The 19,047-nt window shown below is 61.7% G+C and overlaps 12 protein-coding genes across 12 annotated transcripts; 10 read left to right on the forward strand and 2 right to left on the reverse strand.

The window, feature by feature from the left end:
- Positions 1–340: 340 nt before the first annotated feature.
- Positions 341–1,929, reverse strand: NUP_0 (Purine nucleoside permease). The gene is made up of 4 exons (XM_062773137.1): positions 1,679–1,929; positions 1,393–1,602; positions 1,085–1,292; positions 341–1,030 (listed from the first exon to the last, which is right to left on the reverse strand). Exons 1-4 carry the CDS (start codon positions 1,780–1,782, stop codon positions 413–415), a joined length of 1,140 nt encoding a protein of 379 aa, XP_062629121.1. The 5' UTR covers positions 1,783–1,929; the 3' UTR covers positions 341–412.
- Positions 1,930–2,256: 327 nt separating this feature from the next.
- Positions 2,257–4,271, reverse strand: yjoB (putative ATPase YjoB). The gene is made up of 5 exons (XM_062773138.1): positions 4,116–4,271; positions 3,331–4,077; positions 3,114–3,280; positions 2,808–3,040; positions 2,257–2,730 (listed from the first exon to the last, which is right to left on the reverse strand). Exons 1-5 carry the CDS (start codon positions 4,240–4,242, stop codon positions 2,439–2,441), a joined length of 1,566 nt encoding a protein of 521 aa, XP_062629122.1. The 5' UTR covers positions 4,243–4,271; the 3' UTR covers positions 2,257–2,438.
- Positions 4,272–5,255: 984 nt separating this feature from the next.
- LOC62_04G006572 (uncharacterized protein) lies at positions 5,256–6,144 on the forward strand. The gene is made up of 2 exons (XM_062773139.1): positions 5,256–5,391; positions 5,439–6,144. The coding sequence occupies exons 1-2, from the start codon at positions 5,388–5,390 to the stop codon at positions 5,891–5,893; spliced, it is 459 nt and encodes a 152-aa protein (XP_062629123.1). The 5' UTR covers positions 5,256–5,387; the 3' UTR covers positions 5,894–6,144.
- A 90-nt stretch (positions 6,145–6,234) lies between these two features.
- On the forward strand, positions 6,235–7,611 carry SPBC1773.06c_3 (Zinc-type alcohol dehydrogenase-like protein). The gene is made up of 4 exons (XM_062773140.1): positions 6,235–6,403; positions 6,481–6,920; positions 6,968–7,464; positions 7,503–7,611. The coding sequence occupies exons 1-4, from the start codon at positions 6,286–6,288 to the stop codon at positions 7,522–7,524; spliced, it is 1,077 nt and encodes a 358-aa protein (XP_062629124.1). The 5' UTR covers positions 6,235–6,285; the 3' UTR covers positions 7,525–7,611.
- A 340-nt stretch (positions 7,612–7,951) lies between these two features.
- Positions 7,952–8,921, forward strand: LOC62_04G006574 (uncharacterized protein). The gene is made up of 3 exons (XM_062773141.1): positions 7,952–8,102; positions 8,158–8,371; positions 8,410–8,921. The coding sequence occupies exons 1-3, from the start codon at positions 8,001–8,003 to the stop codon at positions 8,844–8,846; spliced, it is 753 nt and encodes a 250-aa protein (XP_062629125.1). The 5' UTR covers positions 7,952–8,000; the 3' UTR covers positions 8,847–8,921.
- A 431-nt stretch (positions 8,922–9,352) lies between these two features.
- Positions 9,353–10,217, forward strand: LOC62_04G006575 (uncharacterized protein; the record flags this gene model as incomplete). Its single annotated transcript, XM_062773142.1, has 3 exons — positions 9,353–9,489; positions 9,539–9,737; positions 9,772–10,217. Exons 1-3 carry the CDS (start codon positions 9,376–9,378, stop codon positions 10,215–10,217), a joined length of 759 nt encoding a protein of 252 aa, XP_062629126.1. The 5' UTR covers positions 9,353–9,375.
- Positions 10,218–10,787: 570 nt separating this feature from the next.
- LOC62_04G006576 (uncharacterized protein) lies at positions 10,788–11,630 on the forward strand (the record flags this gene model as incomplete). Its single annotated transcript, XM_062773143.1, has 3 exons — positions 10,788–10,886; positions 10,924–11,155; positions 11,257–11,630. 3 exons carry the CDS (start codon positions 10,788–10,790, stop codon positions 11,628–11,630), a joined length of 705 nt encoding a protein of 234 aa, XP_062629127.1.
- A 222-nt stretch (positions 11,631–11,852) lies between these two features.
- LOC62_04G006577 (uncharacterized protein) lies at positions 11,853–12,855 on the forward strand (the record flags this gene model as incomplete). The annotated part of the gene is made up of 3 exons (XM_062773144.1): positions 11,853–11,886; positions 11,935–12,760; positions 12,801–12,855. The coding sequence occupies 3 exons, from the start codon at positions 11,853–11,855 to the stop codon at positions 12,853–12,855; spliced, it is 915 nt and encodes a 304-aa protein (XP_062629128.1).
- A 506-nt stretch (positions 12,856–13,361) lies between these two features.
- Positions 13,362–13,868, forward strand: LOC62_04G006578 (uncharacterized protein; the record flags this gene model as incomplete). Its single annotated transcript, XM_062773145.1, has 3 exons — positions 13,362–13,392; positions 13,433–13,767; positions 13,821–13,868. The coding sequence occupies 3 exons, from the start codon at positions 13,362–13,364 to the stop codon at positions 13,866–13,868; spliced, it is 414 nt and encodes a 137-aa protein (XP_062629129.1).
- Positions 13,869–14,901: 1,033 nt separating this feature from the next.
- LOC62_04G006579 (uncharacterized protein) lies at positions 14,902–15,945 on the forward strand (the record flags this gene model as incomplete). The annotated part of the gene is made up of 3 exons (XM_062773146.1): positions 14,902–14,935; positions 15,000–15,828; positions 15,882–15,945. The coding sequence occupies 3 exons, from the start codon at positions 14,902–14,904 to the stop codon at positions 15,943–15,945; spliced, it is 927 nt and encodes a 308-aa protein (XP_062629130.1).
- Positions 15,946–16,218: 273 nt separating this feature from the next.
- LOC62_04G006580 (uncharacterized protein) lies at positions 16,219–17,191 on the forward strand (the record flags this gene model as incomplete). Its single annotated transcript, XM_062773147.1, has 2 exons — positions 16,219–16,306; positions 16,347–17,191. The coding sequence occupies exons 1-2, from the start codon at positions 16,267–16,269 to the stop codon at positions 17,189–17,191; spliced, it is 885 nt and encodes a 294-aa protein (XP_062629131.1). The 5' UTR covers positions 16,219–16,266.
- Positions 17,192–17,953: 762 nt separating this feature from the next.
- On the forward strand, positions 17,954–18,868 carry LOC62_04G006581 (uncharacterized protein; the record flags this gene model as incomplete). The annotated part of the gene is made up of 1 exon (XM_062773148.1): positions 17,954–18,868. One exon carries the CDS (start codon positions 17,954–17,956, stop codon positions 18,866–18,868), a length of 915 nt encoding a protein of 304 aa, XP_062629132.1.
- Positions 18,869–19,047: the final 179 nt, after the last annotated feature.

Here is a 19,047-nt window from a genome sequence, read left to right on the forward strand (position 1 = left end):
ACACAACACACACAACACACCACGCACACAAAAGACAGTTCGCCGCTCCCAGACCCCGGCCGCCAATCTCCTTCCTCCTGAGACAGGTCCGGATCCAGCGAGCGTCGAACCGCCGCCGTTGCCGTTCCGATGTTCACACAGCAACAGGCGACTGTTGCTCCGTGACCACCAACGCTTCGGTGTTGCTTGGAGCGGGCACTTGCCCAAGAGCGTTCGGCACACGGGAGACGCGCGCCAAGCCTCGCGCTTTGCAAGGATTCCATGGTTACACAGAGCGGCGAGCGAGTGTCGTTCCAACGAGGCTGATGTTGGCCACTCGCCGTCATTCGCCTACGACAGGTCACAGAAAGCACTATATGCATTGTACCAGGTGTCACCTAGCCCAGAGTCCTTGCTACAACTGTCCTTGCAACTACTGCACGAGAGGGACACCGCGCTGCACACGGCGGCGCTCGACACCGCGCTGCTCAAGTGCGCGGCGCTTCATCGAGAGCGTGTGGAAGATGTCGGCATCGTGCAGCCACCCGTCCTGGGCTGGCACGCCGCCCTTGAACGCGCCCCAGTTCTTGAGAATGCCCTGGACAATGTAGTTGCCCGCGACGAAGATGTTCTCGACGGCGGGCTCGAAGCCGCCCTGGTCGGCCACGAACGCGTCGTACGCGTTCTTGCCGGTGGGCGCGCGGTCAAAGTCGGACGCGGTGCGCATGAGGACGACACGAGAAAAGTCGACGCGCTTGACCTTGTGTGCGCGCACCATGGCCTCAAAGGACGCGTTGTCCTCCTGCGCCGTGAGCGCGTACACGCCCGTGTTGTTCGTCCACAGCTGCGTAATGTTGCCGAACGCCTCGGAGAGCAGGTTGCCGGCAAAGTACACGTCGGACGTGGCGACGTCGCCGTAGAACACGGCCGGGGGCGCGTTGGCCGGGGTGTAGTTGTACGTCGCGCGGTACGCCGCCGCGGTCGCCGTGTCGTTCAGTTTGATGTCCGAGGGGATGAGCGCGCGGACCTTGTCACGGAGGTTGGTGTTGAGCTGGGGGTGGGTGTGAGCTCAGCTATGTACAGTGTCAGCTGGTGCTGGACTCACCTCGAACACCTCGGTGCCATAGATGACCGCGCCGTCGAGCGTGCCAGGACGCTTGGTCCCCTGGACCCAGTAGCCCGTCGTCCAGTTGGATGGGATCTGGCGCGCGTCGAGCTCGTACGCGAGTGCAACCTGGACGGCGTAGCGCGCGAGGCCGACCGAGCCGGTGGTCGCGATATGCGGGTTGACCCCGGCGATGCCGGCGAAGAGGCTGGAGCAGTGGTGTCAGCGTCTCGCTCCTTTGAATGCCGCCCGGGCCCTTCTCGGGTTGTCTCGCCAAGACTCGGTCGGCGCGCCGGCCTCCGACTCACAAGTACGTCTTGCGCAAGTCAAACTTGTCGCTGAGCACGAGCGCGCTGATGGTCGCAGCGGCGTTGATCTCGCCCTCGCCCGTGATGAGGTGACAGACGTCGCGCGCGGCGTTGCAGTTGACGTAGGGGAACAGGGGCGAAAGGCCGGGCAGGGAGACGTTGTGCGTGAGCTTGAGCGGGGCAGTCCACACGTCCTCGGGCGAGAACATGCTGTGGGCGGGTGGTCAGCTCGAGCCCGGCCCAGTGCGCTGCTTGCACGACAGCGACGCGCACACCGATGACTCACGACACGATGAAGACCTTGGGGGTGATGCAGCCGTCGTTGTTGCGGGGAGCGACGAGCGCCGACGCGGCCGTCGCGAGGACCGAGAAGAGGAGAGCGAGGCGCATGGTGGTGTGGCGGTGGAAAGGGTGGTGGGGAAGACAAGTCGGCGTCTCTGCACCCCACGCTGGCTTAAGTATGCTTCTTGCCTGTCTCGCTCGCCCCCGCCCCCCACAACACCCAGCTTGTCGAGTACGGCACTCTCGCACCGTCTTTGGTTAGAGTTTCGATCTATCAAAGGCATCCTACATACTCCATCCATTCCAGGCGCCGCGCCGTGTCTATTTCGGGGGTGTCGCGATAACATGGAGCAAGTGGACGGCGCGGTCGCAGCCGATAAGGCCAGGGATCTTGCAGGGCCGCCATGCTGAATATGTGCATATAGCCTCGGTAGTTGATGCCTCACGCGAGCAGGCAGCGTGCATACAGGCCGAAGCGAGCGTAGCATGGCGCACATGAGGGTTCCAGGGATGCGGCGGGGTGTGCGTCTAGCCAATGCAATGCTCGTGCGCTGTCCTTCAAGAAGGTTTGACCGTCGTCATCTGCCACTGGGTGTTTGTTACGAGAGCCGCTGGGCCTCCCGAAGCGACGACCTACACCATGCCATGTTACACATTCCATCGAGACGCTATTCCGCAAACGTCATAGTCAGTGCCTCGACACCGAACAATCTGCTTGCTTCATTCATATTCTGTTTGTGGCCAGGTACATGATGTCCTTGCTCTCAACCGTAGATCTCGCTGCTGTCGAGCCACGGGTAAGAGTACGCCATGCGGTGCGCAGGCGGGTTGAGCGCGGCCTGGCGCATGCGCGAGAAAAAGCCAGAGCCCTCGAGCATGCCGTCTCCTCCGCCACCGCTGCCACGGCCACTGCCGCCCGCCTCGGCAGCCTTCGCGCCGTCGCCGTCGCCGCGGTCGAGCTCGTCGCGCAGGTGCTGTACCTCCTTGAGCAGGGTGGGGCGGAACTCGGGCGGGTGCTTGGACTCGTCGGCTGCAATCTGGAGGAGGGCGGATACGCTGCGGGGTGTGTGTGTCAGCTGGGGGTCCTCGAGATGATCGCCTCAGCCTGCCACGTCGGCCTCGGCACTACTCACAACGCCTCCTTCATGTACGCAAAGCTAAACTTGTCCGTCTTGTCGGCAAACTCGTCGAGCAGGTCGTCGGGGAAGTCGATACCTTCGACGTCGGAAACCTTGTCCTGCCAGTAGACGGCGTACTGGCGGCGCTCGTCGCGCGTCGGGTTGGGGAAGTTGTACTTGCGGTCGAAGCGGGACGGGCGGTTCGAGAGCGCCAGGTCGAGGCGGTCAAAGTGGTTGGTTGTGCCGATCTGGTGTGGGTCAGCGGGGAGAGAACACGGTGGGTGTGTGGTTCGAGGGCGGGATGCCCGCTCGCCTACGCACCAGCAGCAGCCCGTCGTTGTCGTCGATGCCGTCCACCTCGTTGAGGAAGAACGCCCTATTCTCGTCCGTGATGAGCGAGTCGAGGTCCTCAAACACGAGGAGGCACGGCGCCTCCTCGCGCGCGCGGCTGAAGATGTCCTTGATGCCGCCCTCGTCGCCCATGTACGCTGGGCGTATGTCAGCTCGCGCGCGCGTGCACATATACGTAGCGACTTACACCTGAAGGACTTGACATACAACGCGGGGATGTCGAGCTCCTTCATGATGGCCTTGAGGCTGACCGTCTTGCCGTTACCCGGCGGGCCCAGGAAGATGAGGCCGCGCTTCCAAGGCACGCCGAGACGCTTGTACGTGTCGCGTGACTTGAGGAAGGAGCGGTAGTCGTGCTGCAGGCCGTGCTTGAACTCCTCGTCGAGGATGACGTCGGACCACGACGCCTTCTGCACCGACAGCCAGAGGTTGCGGTCGGGCTGCCACCACCCTTGGTCAAACACCCAGATGACGTCCTCGAACGTGCGTGCGACCTTTGACACGGCGGCCAGGAGCTGGTTGTTGGCCTGCTTGTCGTCGCTCACAATGTGCCACTGCACGGCCTGGTAGAACCCCTCGGGCCAGGTAGCGACGATGAGCTTGAACTCGGTGTTGCGCCACGCGACGTCGTATCCGGCGAGCACGACCTGCTCGACCACGAACCCATCGTCGTCGTTGACCTTGGTGAAGTGCGGCAGCTCCTCCCGGCGTGCAGCGTACGGCCCCTGGTGCCGCTTGCTAGGCTGGAAGAAGAATGTCTTCTTTAGGCTTTGGATGGACTTGTCCTCGCGCACGAGGATCGGCTCCTCGGCAACTTGGGCATAGCGCAGGATGTTGAAGCCTGGGTCGATGGTCGTGGTCACCGTCGAGTTGGCGTACAGCGCCTCGACGGCGGTCTGGAGCACCGTGTCGGTGCCGGCGCGGGACGACGAGACTGGGCGTGAGTTGGGGGTGTGCATGGAGCTAGCTTACAGTGGTCCACGAACGTGTCGTGCACGCTGCGCGGTCCGAACGGGTCCCCGAGGTCAAAGGGGACCTGCTTGAAGGCCGTGGCGGCGCTCGCGGCGATGAACGCTCCTAGTACATGCTGAAGACGCATGGTGTGATGGTGAGGTCGCTCCGTCTGTGAATCCTGGGTCAATGCTGTGCGGGGAGCCATATGGCGTGGTTGTAGTGGCGTCAGTCACCCGCTGCCGAGGTACCGGGGTCATTGGCAATGCGGGCAGACTAACGAGCTCCACTTGTGCCTCTTGTCAAAAGTGATCAGCGCCGAGATGCCACAAGATCGACAGCTTGTCAAGACCGCAGATCGGGCTACTGCTTGCTGCTGCTCGTCTCGCAGAATCCTTATCAATGTATCGTGTGTGTCAATGTCGAGGCGAGATGAGATCTTGAGCTGTGGGGTGATGAATGACTGGCGCTGACGTCATCGGTCACCATCGCCGCCGGCGTCGTCTCCCTACACCCATCGACGCCGAAGACATCAACGACGACGACGACAAGAGCAGCGTCAAGAGGACAGGCAAGATCCGAAGCAGTGTCAGGCATACTTGCTCCTGGGCTAGGAGAATGGGGGTGGCTGCTAACAAGGGTCCTGCAGTCGTGTGCCGTCGCAGAGTGTCGTGTGCCCTCGCGTCGCGTCGCGTGGGAATGTGGGCGACGGAGACGCGTGCTGCGTGTGGTGGTTGTCGCTTGGTGATCAGTGTGGTATGTTGCAGGTGTCAGTGGACAATAGACGGACAGAGTAGCTATCAGTTCAGTCAGCCAGCGGGCGTTGCTCTATGGCTCGTGGTGGCGGCGGCGGCGGCGGCGGCGGCGAGGACGGCGGCAGGATCGAGCTCAACGCTGACGCGGCGCCCGCGCGCCCGCCGGCCATCGAGCGGCACGCCAAATGCATGCTCTCGGCGCTCCGAGCCGCGCCGTCATGCTGTGCAGCAGATCGTGCAGTGATCGACGCGTGTAGCGACGGCGTCGACTTTGAGTGCCGACGGGCATGTGGCGACGCGGCGCGGTCGTGCTGGGTGGTGGCTGCTGCGGTGATTGAGGGTTGTGGGTTGCGTGCCGTAAGCCGTCATTTGGTTCCCATCAGCTGGTCACCTCGCTTCAGACTTACTTTACTCGAGCATCTCTCTCTCTCATCCACAACGACAGAAGTCGCTCCACAGCAACAGCAACTACTACATCAACTACACAACAAGCACTTTGCCACTGAGAACTTTTGCGACACAAACCAACGCACAGACAATGAGTGAGTGCCGCCGCAGCGCACTGGACCCCCCACGCTGACAGGCCCAGGCCACGCCGACACGACCATCGCCCAGCTCATCTCGCTCGGCCTCTCCGAGTCGGACGCACGCGCAGCCGCCGAAGCGCTGGGCGACGACGCACCCTCCTACCTCCCCTCGCTGCCCAACGCGTCGCCGCCCGCGCCGACAGGCTACACGCCGCTCGCGGACGACCTGCCAGCGTACGAGCCGACCGACGCCGAGCGCGCACGCCGCGCGCAGCTCGGGCGCGAGGAGTTCCTGCAGCGCGAGCAGGCTCTGCGCGAGCTGTATGCGCGGTACCATGCCGAGCGGCGTGCGAGCGTCGCGAGCGTCAAGGTGGTCGAGGAGGAGCGCGAGGTGCCCTCTGGCATGAGGGGCATGGGGCGCCGCATGAGCGACGCGGTCAAGAACGCCGAGTCGACCTGGACCAAGAAGTCGGCAAAGTACTACATGCCCATGCTGAGCCGCTGGGGCACGCGTTAGAGGAGTGGAGACGAGAGATGTGGCCAGGAGGCCACGACGAGGTGGATGCCGGACATCGCACGATTGTATGAGGAGCACACACACACCATTCAGCTGTCGGACCATACCCGACACGCCCGTTGTACGAAGCCAGCAGCAGTCAAGAGAGATATGTACGCCGAGTATGCAGCAGACACGACGAGAGCGCAGAGGCAAGAGTTGGGTGCAGCAGCAGCAGTGAACGAGCTAGTTGCATGCATGAGTGTCGATGCTGAGGTCATCAATCAACACGGGCAGGTCTAACCCGGCCATGTGCGACACACTTAGCCGATGACGACGAGCGAGTTGCATCCCCCATCTCGCCATCTCATCCACTCGTTGCATCCATCCACCTCTCCCACATCACCTCAAACATGTCCGTCCCCACCACACAGCGCGAGTGGCGTATAGAAAAGTTTGGCGGGCCCCAGAGCCTCAAGCTCGGCGACGGCCCAGTCCCAGCCATTGGGGACACCGAGGTGCTGGTAAAGCGTACGTCGGACTCCGTCACCGTCTCCCACCAGTCCCTCCTCCTCCCTCCCCTCTGGCCCGCTGACACGCACTCCCAGTCCACGCCCTCTCGCTCAACTCGCGCGACCTGGCCGTCGCGACGGGCAAGTACATCTTCGGCGCCAAGGAGGGCATCGTGCCCCTCTCCGACGGCGCGGGCGAGGTCGCTGCTGTCGGCGCCAAAGTGCGCAAGTGGAAGATCGGCGACCGCGTCGCGCCGCAGTTCGTCACCGGCTTCATCTCGGGCGCGATTGGGCCGTCCGACTTCTCCGGCTCGCTGGGCGGCGCGAACGACGGCCTCGCGCGGCAGTACGCCGCCGTCGCCGAGGAGGACCTCGTGCGGATCCCCGAGGGCTGGAGCTACGAGGAGGCCGCGACCCTCCCCTGTGCGGCTGTGACGGCTTGGAACGCGCTCTTCGGCTTGGACGGACGCAAGGTCGGCCCCGGGCAGTGGGTGCTCACCCAGGGAACGGGCGGCGTGAGCGTCTTCGCTCTGCAGGTGAGTCGTCGTAGCCAGGTGACTGGGGCAGCGCTGACCTCGCTCAGCTCGCCAAGATTGCCGGCGCGCGTGTCGTCGCGACGACATCGTCTGAAGCCAAGGCTGCGCGCCTGCGCGAGCTCGGCGCCGACGTCGTGATCAACTATGCCGAGAACCCCGCGTGGGGTGCGGCCGCGCGTGAGGCGACCGGTGGACGGGGGTTCGACCACATTGTCGAGGTCGGCGGCACGGGCACGCTCGCGCAGAGCTACAAGGCCATCAAGCCCGAGGGTGTCATCTCTGTCATCGGGCTCGTGGCGCGCAAGGAGCGCGGCAAGCCCGACGACACGCCCAACCTGCTCGCGACGCTCATGAACTCGAGCATCGTGCGCGGCATCCAGGTCGGCTCGCGCGCGCAGCTCGAGCAGGTCGTCGCCGCGTTCGAGGGCGCCAAGGTCCACCCCGTCGTCGACGGCGGCAAGGCGTGGCGCTTCGACCAGCTCCCCGAGGCGTACGAGCACCTCAAGGGCTCGAAACACTTTGGCAAGGTCGTCGTGGCTGTCGAGTGAGTGGGCGCGCCAGGTGGAGTGGGGCTGACAGCAGCCACCTGTCCAGCAGGCTTTAGAGGCGGCGGCGGCGGCGTGATGTCGGGGCTTGCTGTGTGTGTAGCCTATGTATACCTTTCATGACCTAGGCCGATGGTGTAGACTGGCTACATGTCGCTGTGGGCCGAGTCTGTTGAGAGACGCGCCCCCGCCTCACTACACCACTCAGCTGCGGGCTGGGGAGTGGTCGCCTCGTGACCGGTAGGCTGAGCTGCATGACAAGCCACTGTCCTTTGGCCCGATGTACGAGTCTACAGTGTTGCATTCATGTCTCCCGCTGCTGGCTGCTGGCCGTACCGCTCGGCTAGCTGTCTGTCTGTCCGCCGTCACCGCCGCCTTCGGCCGCCGTGACTCCGCCCATTTGAAACACGATGCGGGGCGCTTGCACAGCACCACAACGACAACAAGAACAAGACCGCTTTGACATTGTTGCCATCTCACACACACACACTCTCTCTCTCTCTCAACTCTACTCGACCCATCAATCAATAAGGCGATGGGCATCCTCGCAGACATCGACTCGACTGTGCGCGAGTGGGCATTATGGTTGTTCCTCAACACCTCGCCCGATGCACCAATACTAGCCGAGTACATCATTGTGCGTCATCCCCTCACCCCGCCGCCAAGCCCACGCTCACCGCCATCGACGTCAGGTAACCGCCATCTGCCTTCGCGAAGACTCTGAACTTATGGCCGACCCGGAGGTGGCCCTGTGCGTGGAAATCATGCTCGACGCCGAGCGCGACCCGCAGGCGGCTGTGCGCGCCGTGAAGGGTTTGCACGAGCGGTTGTCCAGTTTCATCGCGCGCAACGGTCCGCGCAACATTGCGCGCAACGTGCGCACAACGTACGGAATATCGGATGATGGTGCGCTCTGTCCTCCGCGCTGCGCGAGCTGACGCCAGTCGCCTTCGTCACAAAGGGACACGACCACGACCAGACAATGCGCGAGCTCGTTGCCCTCCATACAAAGCTTGTCACAGCAGGGCCAAAGCCCACCACACCGGCCGACTTATTCCACGTTGAGACAGATATTCGCCGCGCACACTACATGGTTGACGCCGTGGCGCAGCTCGCGCGCGACGGCGCCATCGACGAGCGCGCCTTGTTCCCCGAGAAGGGCCTGGCGCGGTCCCACGACGACGTGAAGCGTGAGATTGGCGAGTGTTCGCGCCTCTACCGCGCACAATGGGAGTGCGGGCTGCCAAAGGGGATTAGTAAGGACGAGAAGAGGCTCGCTTTCCGCGAGTACCGCCGTAAGTGGGCGGCGGCAGCGAACCGCGGCGAAGCGGCGCTTGTTGTTTGGCGGCAGGAGCGGCTCGCGATGGTGAGAGGTGGTTAGGACCGCGGCGTGTATCTTCTGTTCTGTATCTGTTTGGGCTGGCGGCGCAGGTGGAGAATGCCGCCGAGTATGACCCCAAAGCACCATTCTCAGCGCGCCCATGTGCAGCACCACCTGTCGGTGATGGCGACAGTGGCGACGGAGATTGCCCGATGGGGGCATGGCTGTCGCGCGGTGGGAGGAGGGTCCTCGGGACGGCGGCCTTGTACCTGTCACTTCCTGGTGAGCGCAACCCAGTAATGGTCGCCTCGGTCGGGGTACTACAGCTGTGCCAGTGATGCTCGATGCATAGGTATCGCAGGCGCCTTGCTGCTGTCTGTCTCCCAGTCATCGCCCGCCGAGCGAGAGCGTCGTCGTCGTCGATGGGTCGTCGCGTTATTGCTAGCCGAGGAGGCACTACTTACGCGGTTGCTTGGCGAACCGAACCACGCACGACGACATGACCTCGATGTGATCCGACGGACGACGCAACCCGACTTTAGTTGTCTTTGACATTCCTCTCATCACCTCTCCTCTCCTCACGACAACAATGGGCATCCTCGCATACCTCAACTCGACTCTGAGCCAGTGGGCAATAAACACGGGGCTGTGGGTCCTCCTCTTGTCCCCCGACAATGCGCAGCCGCTGGGCGAGTTCATCATCGTGCGTGGCGTGGTCCTCCACCCGACCGATCCCCGCTGACACATCCCAGCTGTGCGCGCTATGTTATCGCGAAGACCCGGGGGTCATGGACCAACCCGACGCGGCGGTGTGCGTAGGCGAGATGCTCGACGGCGAGCGGGACGCCACGGCCGCGCTGCTCGCGATGAAGAAGCTGCTCGAGCTCCCCGGCGTCAAGGAGCACTTGACGGCGCGTGACGTGCGCCGAGCGTACGGGGTCCCACAGCATGGTAGGTGACCCTCCCCACGCCGAGCTGACACCAGTGCGCTTCGTGACGAAAGGACACGACCTCGACACGACGATGCGCGACCTCGCGGCGCTGCGCACGAAGCTGGCGGCCGCAGCTGTGCCTCATGCGCCGCCGTCTGGCCTGCTGACGGTCGAGGCGTCCATCCGCGCGGCACACCACGTCGTCGACGCCGCAGCGCGCCTGGCACACGACGGCGTGTTGGATGAAGGCGTTCTCTTCCCCGAGAAGGGCCTCGCACGGACCCACGACGACGTCAAGCAAGAGATTGCAGAGTGCTCCCGGTTCAACCGCGCCCAGTGGGAAGACTCGCTGCCCAAGGGTATCAGCAAGGATGAGAAGCGGCTCGCGTTCCGCGAGTACACGCGCGCTGCGGCCGCCGCCGACGTGCGCGGCGAGGGGAGCCTGGCTGTTTGGCGGAGGGAGCGGCGCGCGTTGGTGCAGGCGTTGGCGGACGGGTAGGCTGGGGCTCTTCGGCGCGACTTAGGTTATGGCAGCGGGCCGGCAGGGCGCCCGCTGGACACGTATATAATGACATCTGTATGAGCTTGGCGCCATGCGACCCTTGACTTTGGCCTTTACTCGTGGATGATTGGCACGACGATGGCCCGTCGGGGACGAGTGCTGGGCTGGGACGCGCGAGCTCCAGACGAGGGCAGCGTCGGATAAGCCGACGATGGTGGAGCGGTTTCCCAGTAGCCGACAGCATACCCCGATGGGTGTGGCGGCGCTAGGTGGCATGCTCGGCCTGCAGTCAGTCTGCGTTTGTGCCACCTCGGCGTGTCGCTGTCTATCTGCCTGTCGCATACATCAAACATCACCTTGCCACGCATCAACCACGTCACCCTTCGTTCGTCGTCACGATTCCAGCCCGAATCCTGATGTCCGGCTCGGGTGGTCGGTGCCGTAATCAGCTCATGAAGTTGTGCCTCATTCGGCCCGTCGTCGCCAGCCATCTCGAGCCTCACTCCCGGCAACGACATAAAGTCGTGCGAGCAGCACAGGCTTCTCACCAACGCCCACCACACCACCATGCAGTGGCTCTACGACTTGTACACCTGGCTAACGGACACGTCGGCGCGCGAAGCGCACGAGGCGGACCTCTTCGCCCAGGCAAAGGACATGATCCTAGTAGGTCTCGCCACCGAGCGCGCGCTGACAACACCAGACCTTTGCGGCGTGCCAGGCTGAAGATCTCCAGTCGATGGCCGATGCGCGCGTACGTGCCATCGTGACCCGCACGCTCGCGCTCGCGGACTATCCCGTGCCCGTGGACCGCGCCGAGCGCACGAAAGTCATGGGGTGGCTCGGCGAGTTCTTCACGCTGCTCGAGGTACCCGGCCACAACAGGCGCACGCTCGGCGCCATCGTGCGGAGCTACTACGATCTCCCTGCGGACGGTGGGTGCGGAGCGAGCGAACACAACAGCTGACGATAGCCCCGCTCGTGCCGGACGGAGGGGACGAGGACGCGGCCCTCCGCCGCCTGCGCGACATGTGAGGCCCGAACCGCGCGCCGCCCGCGACGCAGTTCGACGTCGACACGCTCGCGCCGCGCGCCGAGGCGCTCGTCGACGCCGTGTTGTACCTCGAGAGCACGGGCGTGCTGGCCCACGCCGCGCTCTTCCCGCCCCATTCGCCGGTCGATCCGGCAAGCCACGAGCAGGTCAAGGCGGACGTGGTCGCCGAGCTGCGGCTCCGCCGGGTACAGTGGGAGGGCGAGATGGCCGCCCGCGCGGCCAAGCGCGGCGCGCCATTGTCCGACGAGGAGAGGCGGGCCGAGCTACGCGAGTTTCTGCGGAATGCGGCGGCGGAGCGTGCGCGCGGGGAGGGGTCGTTGGCGCGGTATCGCGCCGAGAGGGCAGCGTTGGCGTAGCATGCAGCAGCATTGGATGGAGGTGGAGGGGGTGCGGTGATGGCGCGCGAGGTTCGAGCCCTGTTGCGAGGATGTGACCTCGATGGCTGCCCATCACGCCGATCATTCAACTCCTTGCCTCGTGTTACGCCGACTGAATAGACGTGCAGCTTGCTGCTACCTCTCTCACCTTGACCACTGACAACACTTAACTCGACCACCGCCGAGAGGCGAGCTCAGACGATGGCGGCAACTCGCCCTCCCGAAGGCAAGCTGGGTATGTCTACGTCAGCTGGTGCGTGCTGACGAGCAGACCCGGCCCCAGACACCGACGACGAGCTCACCTTCCATCCCGACTTCACGACCTCCGTCGACGGCGTCATCCTCCAGTCCGACGACGGCACGTCCTTCCAGTTCGACCTCGACATGCTGTGTATCTGCTCGTCGTTCTTCCGTGACCTCCGCGACATGCCCCTCAACTCCAGCCAGGCGGGGGTCAAGGTCATCCCGCTGCCCTCGGCCACGACACCAGGGCTAGCACTCACGCTCAACCTCGTACGCGGGCACATCCTGCCGTCCCAGCGGCCGCCGACGCCGTGGCCTTCAAACGACACGATTGACAACCTTCTCGACATTGTGAGCGCGTACGACCTCCCGCTCGCCGTCGACGCGTTCCTCGTGCGCACGAAGCGCGCCGTGTCCCGCCAGCAGTGCTGCCAGCGCCTCGTGGTCTCGTTCGGGCTCGGATTCAACAAGCTGCACAGCGACGTGTACGGCATGGCGGTGCTGCACGGCCTGGATGACGCCGACGACTGGGTAAAGGGCCACATTGAGAGCAATATACTCTACACCGTGTCGCTCCAACGCCTCAATGCCGAGCTTCAACGCCTGATGGCTGACGCCGAGCGGTCCGCGACGCAAGCCCTGCTCGCGACATTCGCCGACTACAACGCCATGTGCACGCAGGCAGTTAAATCCGTCCACATCGTCTTCCAGTCGGGACTGCTACCTGGCCTGTTGTTGGAGGACCAGGCGTGCTTCCCCGCTCTGGTCACCTCGGCCATCTTCTCAGGTGATAGGGCGAGGCCATCACAGGTGGAGGTGGACGTCGTGTGTGCTCACCTGCGCAACCTTTGGCAGAAGGCGTTGTGGTGAGTTAGTTGTGTTGCCATGTGCCCGCTGACCTCGCAGCATGTTCGGTGTTGTGCCCCACACTGGTAGCCTTCTCGATCTGACTCATCTATGAGATGCGCGAAAATCCTCACATGGCGATAGCAAGCGACTGCACGCACAGTGCATGCCATGCAATGACAGTGAGGGTTACCAACTTCCGGGGCCAGCACATTGCAGCCCTGGCCGCCCAATCCAAGCCATCAGGCCGCACGCTGAACCTCGACCTTTGACTTCCTCACAAACCGGGCCATGGTGGGGCGGCGCAAGGGGCAAATGCTTAGATGCGAACTCGAGGCGCCCACTGACGACACTGTCCTCACTGCAGGCCCGCCCGACGCTCGCCGGCTTTGGCGCGCCAGGCGTCGCCCCTCACGACATCGCCGCCGACATGACGCGTGCGAGTGGACTGACACACGACTGACCTCATGCAAGATCTGGACAACTTCTACACGGAGCCATGTTATCATGACAGCAGTGTCACGGTTGTACATAAGGATGTGAACCGGGCCACTCACTCTGACTTGTCTATCAACGCCTCACCTCTTCATTTGACGACCACTCTCTCTCTCTCATGGAGCCATGTCCGCCACCACCACCCCGACCTCTACCAGTAAGCACCCAAACCAACCCCTTCCTACGCTAAGACACAGCGACGGAACTCAAGTTCCACCCCGACTTTACCCCGCCGGTGAACAGCATCATCCTCCAGGCCAACGATGACACATGCTTCTGGTTCGACTTCGACATGCTGAAGAGCTGCTCATCCTTCTTCCGCGACCTCGGCGAGATGCCACTCCACACCTCTGCGGAAGAAGACAATGCCAAGGACAAAGTCATTCCTCTTCCAACAGCAACGGGAGACGGCCTTGCACTCGCGCTCAACCTCGTCCGCGGGCACAAGCAGCCGTTCCAACGGTCTCCCATCCCCTGGCCGTCCAGTGACACCATCGACAACCTTGTTGAGATTTGTCGGGCATACGACATGGTGCTGGCAATTGAATCCTTTCTCTTTCGCACAACGAACTTGTCATCGCCCAGCCAATGCTTCGAGCGGCTGGTTGTCGCTTCAAGTGGGTTGACAGGTGACGAATACCAAGACTCCTCCTGCGCCATGGTCTTGCTCCACGGCTTGGACAATATGAGCGATCGGGCTAAGGCCTACCTCCAGGCTAACCCAGGCTGCGTCACTGGACTATATCGCCGCCAGGTCGACCTAATGGACCTTACGATGAGCGCCCAACACGACATTGTGGCTCGTCTAATAGCTCACCATTCATACTACATTTACTCCCTACAAGACGTGCTCAACTTTCTCAAGTCCGGCAAGTTCCAGAGCCTACTACTACAAGATAAAGGCGCTCAACGTGCATCGGCTTCTGATTTCATATCTTCAGATGTAGGCCTGGACACTGTGTGTGAAGAGATGTACAAACTGTCTTGTAAAGTCCGCCAGTAGGTCCATAGTAATCAACTCTGCCTGAACGGATGGCTGACCCACCAGGAAGTATGCACTGGCGCATCAACCTGGACAGTGTGTGGAGTGGTCTCATATATGAGACAATGGAGACCTTTGCTGCGGATGGCAGAGATTCATCTGTACAAAAGCGTTGTTGGATTGTAGGTTTTGTGCGGCGAGGTCATAGTACCGCTAACACATCCAGGACGCTCGGTCGTTTTCCGCCTGGTGATGAAGTCAACCTCACCACGCCGTACCATCGCCGGTCATACATAGCACAAGCATATACATGCAGCAGGTAGTCATCACTGGTCAACCCCTTGTCCCCACCAATCTCAAACCGCTCTCCGCGCCGCCCATCAACTCAAGCCACGCACACACGGCGCGAGTGTGGCGCGCATCCATCCGCACCCATCCCGTGCCTCAGATCGGATTGGCGGCGCGAGGACCACTCCAAGCCACTCCAAGTCAGTCCACACAATGCCGTCGCCGCGTGCGCGTGGTACGAGCGCGCGAGCGTGCAGCGGCCTCGCACCACTCGGCGCTTCGTATAAAGTCAGCCCCACTCGCCGTGACACGTTGCATTGCTAACTCACTCATTCACTCATACATTCAACTCCTCACCCATTCAACTCCTCGCCCATTCACCTCCTCACCCATACAATGGCATCCACCTCGACCACCGCCCCCACCGCTGGTGCCTCCGGCTCCGGCAACCCACCTTGTAAGCCCAACGGGCCGACACCATGCTGACACTCCAGCGGCCCAGGTTCCTCCCACCGCTTCCCCCGAGCCCCCGTACCACCACCCAGACTTTCTCACCGCAGAGAACGCCGTTGTCCTCCAGTCCGCCGACAATACGCTCTTCCGCTTCGACCGTGAGGTCCTGCGCACAGCCTCGTCGTTCTTCCGCGACCTCGACGAGCTGGCCCTGGAGACTGACGGCAAGGAGAAGGTCATTCCTTTCCCGACCACTCCAGCTTCCGCAATCGCCTTCACCCTCAGCCTGCTCCGGGACCACTACAACCCGACGAGCCGCACCCCCCTCGCGTGGCCCGACGCCGACCTCCTCGACGCGGTGATCGACTTCATCCGGGCCCACAGAATCCTCCCGGCAGCAGATGCGTTTTTCACCAGGAGCAGCGGGGCGGTCCTCAACTACCAGTGCCTCCAGCGAATCATCCTGGGTGCTGTCGGCGGGCTCCCGACGGAGCGGATCCAGGAAGTCTGCAACAAGACTGTCCTGTACGAGGTGGCTCGCAACCGCGGCGCTCGCGCCCAGCGACACCTCTCCCAGTACCCTGCTGTGGAGAACCTCCTTCTCCACACCCACCTGGACTGGAAGAAGCGGGTGCAGGACTGGAAGCGCGAGACGTACGACGAACTCGCGACCAACTTCTTCCTGGGTCCGTACAGGAGCGACGTCCTCGCGGACTTCAACGTGAAGATCGGTCGCCGGCTCGAGAAGCTCGTCCAAGCGCGGCCGCAGGAGGTGGTCAACACCGTGCTCGACGTCGTCCCATTCCAGTTCCAGCAGGTCCGCGACTTTCTTACAGCTCGCATCTTCCGGTTCCGAGACTTTGTTGCCAGGTGGGTTCAAAGGGAGAGCCACGGCGGGGATGACACGCTGACACAGGCGGCAGCACGTACGGGATCCTTCCACCTCTGCACGACGACCCCGAGTTCTCAAGGTTGACCCACCTGTAGCTGGCTCATTGCGGGTGTCGGTGTATATCTGTATTACTCATCTCCGTATCCCAGTCTAGAACGTGCTGCACGCTTGTACAGTTTGATGTCATGCCACATATGTCCGCCGACTTGGTCGGGCGCTGCCTGCCTACGCCCGTCTCCCTCCGAGCACACTTATAAGCGCCCCTTCCCTGCCGTGGTGAACAGGGGACCACTGAATACACAGAGAATCGATGCAGCACAAGATGACAGCAATCCCCGACAACACTACGCCCGTCGTTGCATTTCACCCCGACGTTTCCCATTGTCTCCCACCCAACTCATCACCATCCACTCGCCATGTCACAGACCTCAGAGGCAATGGACGGCGGCGCAGAGAGTAGGTCACATGTTGGAGGCTCACAAAGCTGATGAAGAAGACCTGCACAAGTTGAGCATCACCGACGCACGAGCCGTCGACCAGTCCGCAACCGACCCCGACTCGGACGACGACGCTCCGAAGCTGAAGTTCCACCCCGATTTCCTTGAGCCGAGCACGGCCACCATCTTTCAGAGCAGCGACGGCGTGTGTTTCCGCTTCGACATCAGCCGCCTAGCCGAGGTGTCGACGTTCTTTGCCGACCTTAACGATGTCGGTGGCCTCGTGCACGGACATGCTGCCAATGACACCGTCATTCCGCTCCCGTCCGCGTCCGCCGAGACCCTCCACTTGACATTCCGGCTCTTGCACCACCACTTCAAGACGGGCTACAAGACGGCCATTGATTTCCCGAACCACAAGATCCTGGACGAGTTCATCGACGTCGTCAAGGCATACGACCTAGAGGTTGCGGCAGACCAGTTTATCTGGACGTTTAAGCCGTCTGAGGACCCTCTCACATCCGAAGCGCTTCTGGTCGTCTCCGCAGCAGGCAACCTCTGCCAACATTTCAAGAGGGTTTGCCGATTGCTCATCGCCACAACCTCCCTGACACCATGGGCCGAGCGTCACCTTAACCACTACCCCGATGCGATGGCTGCCCTTGTCAATGGACGAGGCTACTGGTTGAGTCTCCGCTCGAGTTTTCGGAACGCAGTCAACGAGGTGATCGATCGTATGCACGACGAGCACGCTCATATCGCAAGGCGCAACCTGAATCTGATTCTCCAGCGCCTTTCTGAGTGGGTGCTTGGCGAAACCGAAATCTATTCCCTTTACTGGGGATCAGGTTCTAGGATCATTCGTGAGCGACTACACGCCCTTCGTGTCGCCATCTACGAGTAGGTCCTCCTGTTACGCATCCAGAAGCTGACTTGCCACAGTGAATACCCTCTGTGATGTGCGTATCACCTCACATCGTCTACTATTGGGGTACTGTAGCAGATTAAAACCTTCTCGCGCAGTGGCGTTACCGTAACTCAATAGTCGAGGGGAGAGTGGGGATTATCTGGAGAGAGAACAGCGAGCAACCAGGCATTGTGCCAACATTGGCACTACACTCGGCCATTGTTGCAACAAAGCCCAACCATGACTGTCTATGCAATTCATTTGCACATTTACCTTGGTATCGGACAACATAGCACTTGGTTAACAGATGGACCAGGGACGACCTCACAACAGAAAGGATCCGGTTTTAGTGAGTCGAGGTGCTTGGCTTCACCGTCATCTGTCCCTTCCATAGTCGCATGAACAATGCTAAAAAGCCCAGCGAGTGGAGAAGTGAACATTACTGCACCAGTTGAGACTGGCAAATAATGGGCTGATGATGATAATCACACTGCTTGCCCATGCGACAAGACCATGTCTATCCAGACCCGCAGACATGATTCTTTTCTATAACTGCATCGCCCCTCTCCTACCCCTGTTGTTGCAATCCGGTTCTGCATTATCTCGCTCTTGTGTGTGCAACAAAGCAGTCCCTCGCGAGTGAACCATGCAGTCATGGCACTTCCGCAGATACATACACATATAACTCGTCGCCCTTCACCCGCGACAACTCTTAACTTGTTAACATTCACAATCTCAACACTCACATTTGCCTGACCAATGTCGGCCGCCAGCGACGAGACGCTCAATGACGCCCCTCAAGACAATGGCACGAGTGGCTCAGAGCTGGGCAACGCTTGGCTGCCAACGGCGTCACAGACATCCGTCGACACGTCAGGAACCAACGACACACTGAACTTCCACCCCGACTTTGCCTCGTCCGTCATCTTCCGCACAAGCGACAACGTGTGCTTTCGATACTCCCTGGATGCTCTAGCTCGCCACTCGACGTTCTTCCGCAACCTCGCCGAGCTTAACGATGTGGTCACCAAAACAGAGGAGTGCTGCCAGATCATCGACCTCTACTCGGCCAATGCCGCCGGGCTGGAGTTCGCGTTCCGCCTGCTCGAGAAGCCGGAGATGTTTTCCATCGACTGCCCTGACAATGACGTGCTCGATAACTTCATTGACATCGTGAAGGCGTATGATCTCAGCGAGGCTGCTCGCAAAATCATCACTGGGCACGTCCTGAAAGCCGATGGCTGGCGCGAGGAGTTACGCAGGCATACCGTGCACCTTGTCATTTCGTCCGTTGCCAACCTGCCCGCCGACCACCAAGGATGGATTGCATGGCCGCTCCTGGCGAGCCCCACCCTTGACCCCTGGGCACGTCACCAACTCGAGAACCATCCCAAGTTCAATAGCGCCGTCAAGAAGGCTGTGCGGCAGTGGACAATGCACCAGCTCACCTTCACGGCAAACGTGTTGGGCGCATTTCTCAACTCTTACGGAGTTCAAAGCAGCCACCGACAACTGTCGGCCGAACAGAACCTGTGCTGTTTGCTTGAACTGCTACCTAGGCGTTCTGTCCTGCTCGAAGACGGTGAAAACTTCATCGACAAAACCCTCGGCCGTCATGGAAGGGTTGCTCTTAGGGAAGCCTTTCGGGAGCTCCACGTGGAGGTTGGCTCGTGAGTCTTGCTACAATGGCTGGTGTCCGTCGCTACCCATACTGACGTTCCAGAATGAGGGTCGACCTCTGGAGCTGAAGTGGCAGTCCGGTGTCCTCGTGACACTGGCAGAGAGTTCACCTCGCCTCACATCTAACATGTTGCCCTACTGTAGCGTTCTAATGGATGGGGTTCTTCACCACG

This window comes from Vanrija pseudolonga, chromosome 4, assembly GCF_020906515.1.
Source record: "Vanrija pseudolonga chromosome 4, complete sequence".
Classification (NCBI taxonomy): Eukaryota; Fungi; Basidiomycota; class Tremellomycetes; order Trichosporonales; family Trichosporonaceae; genus Vanrija; species Vanrija pseudolonga.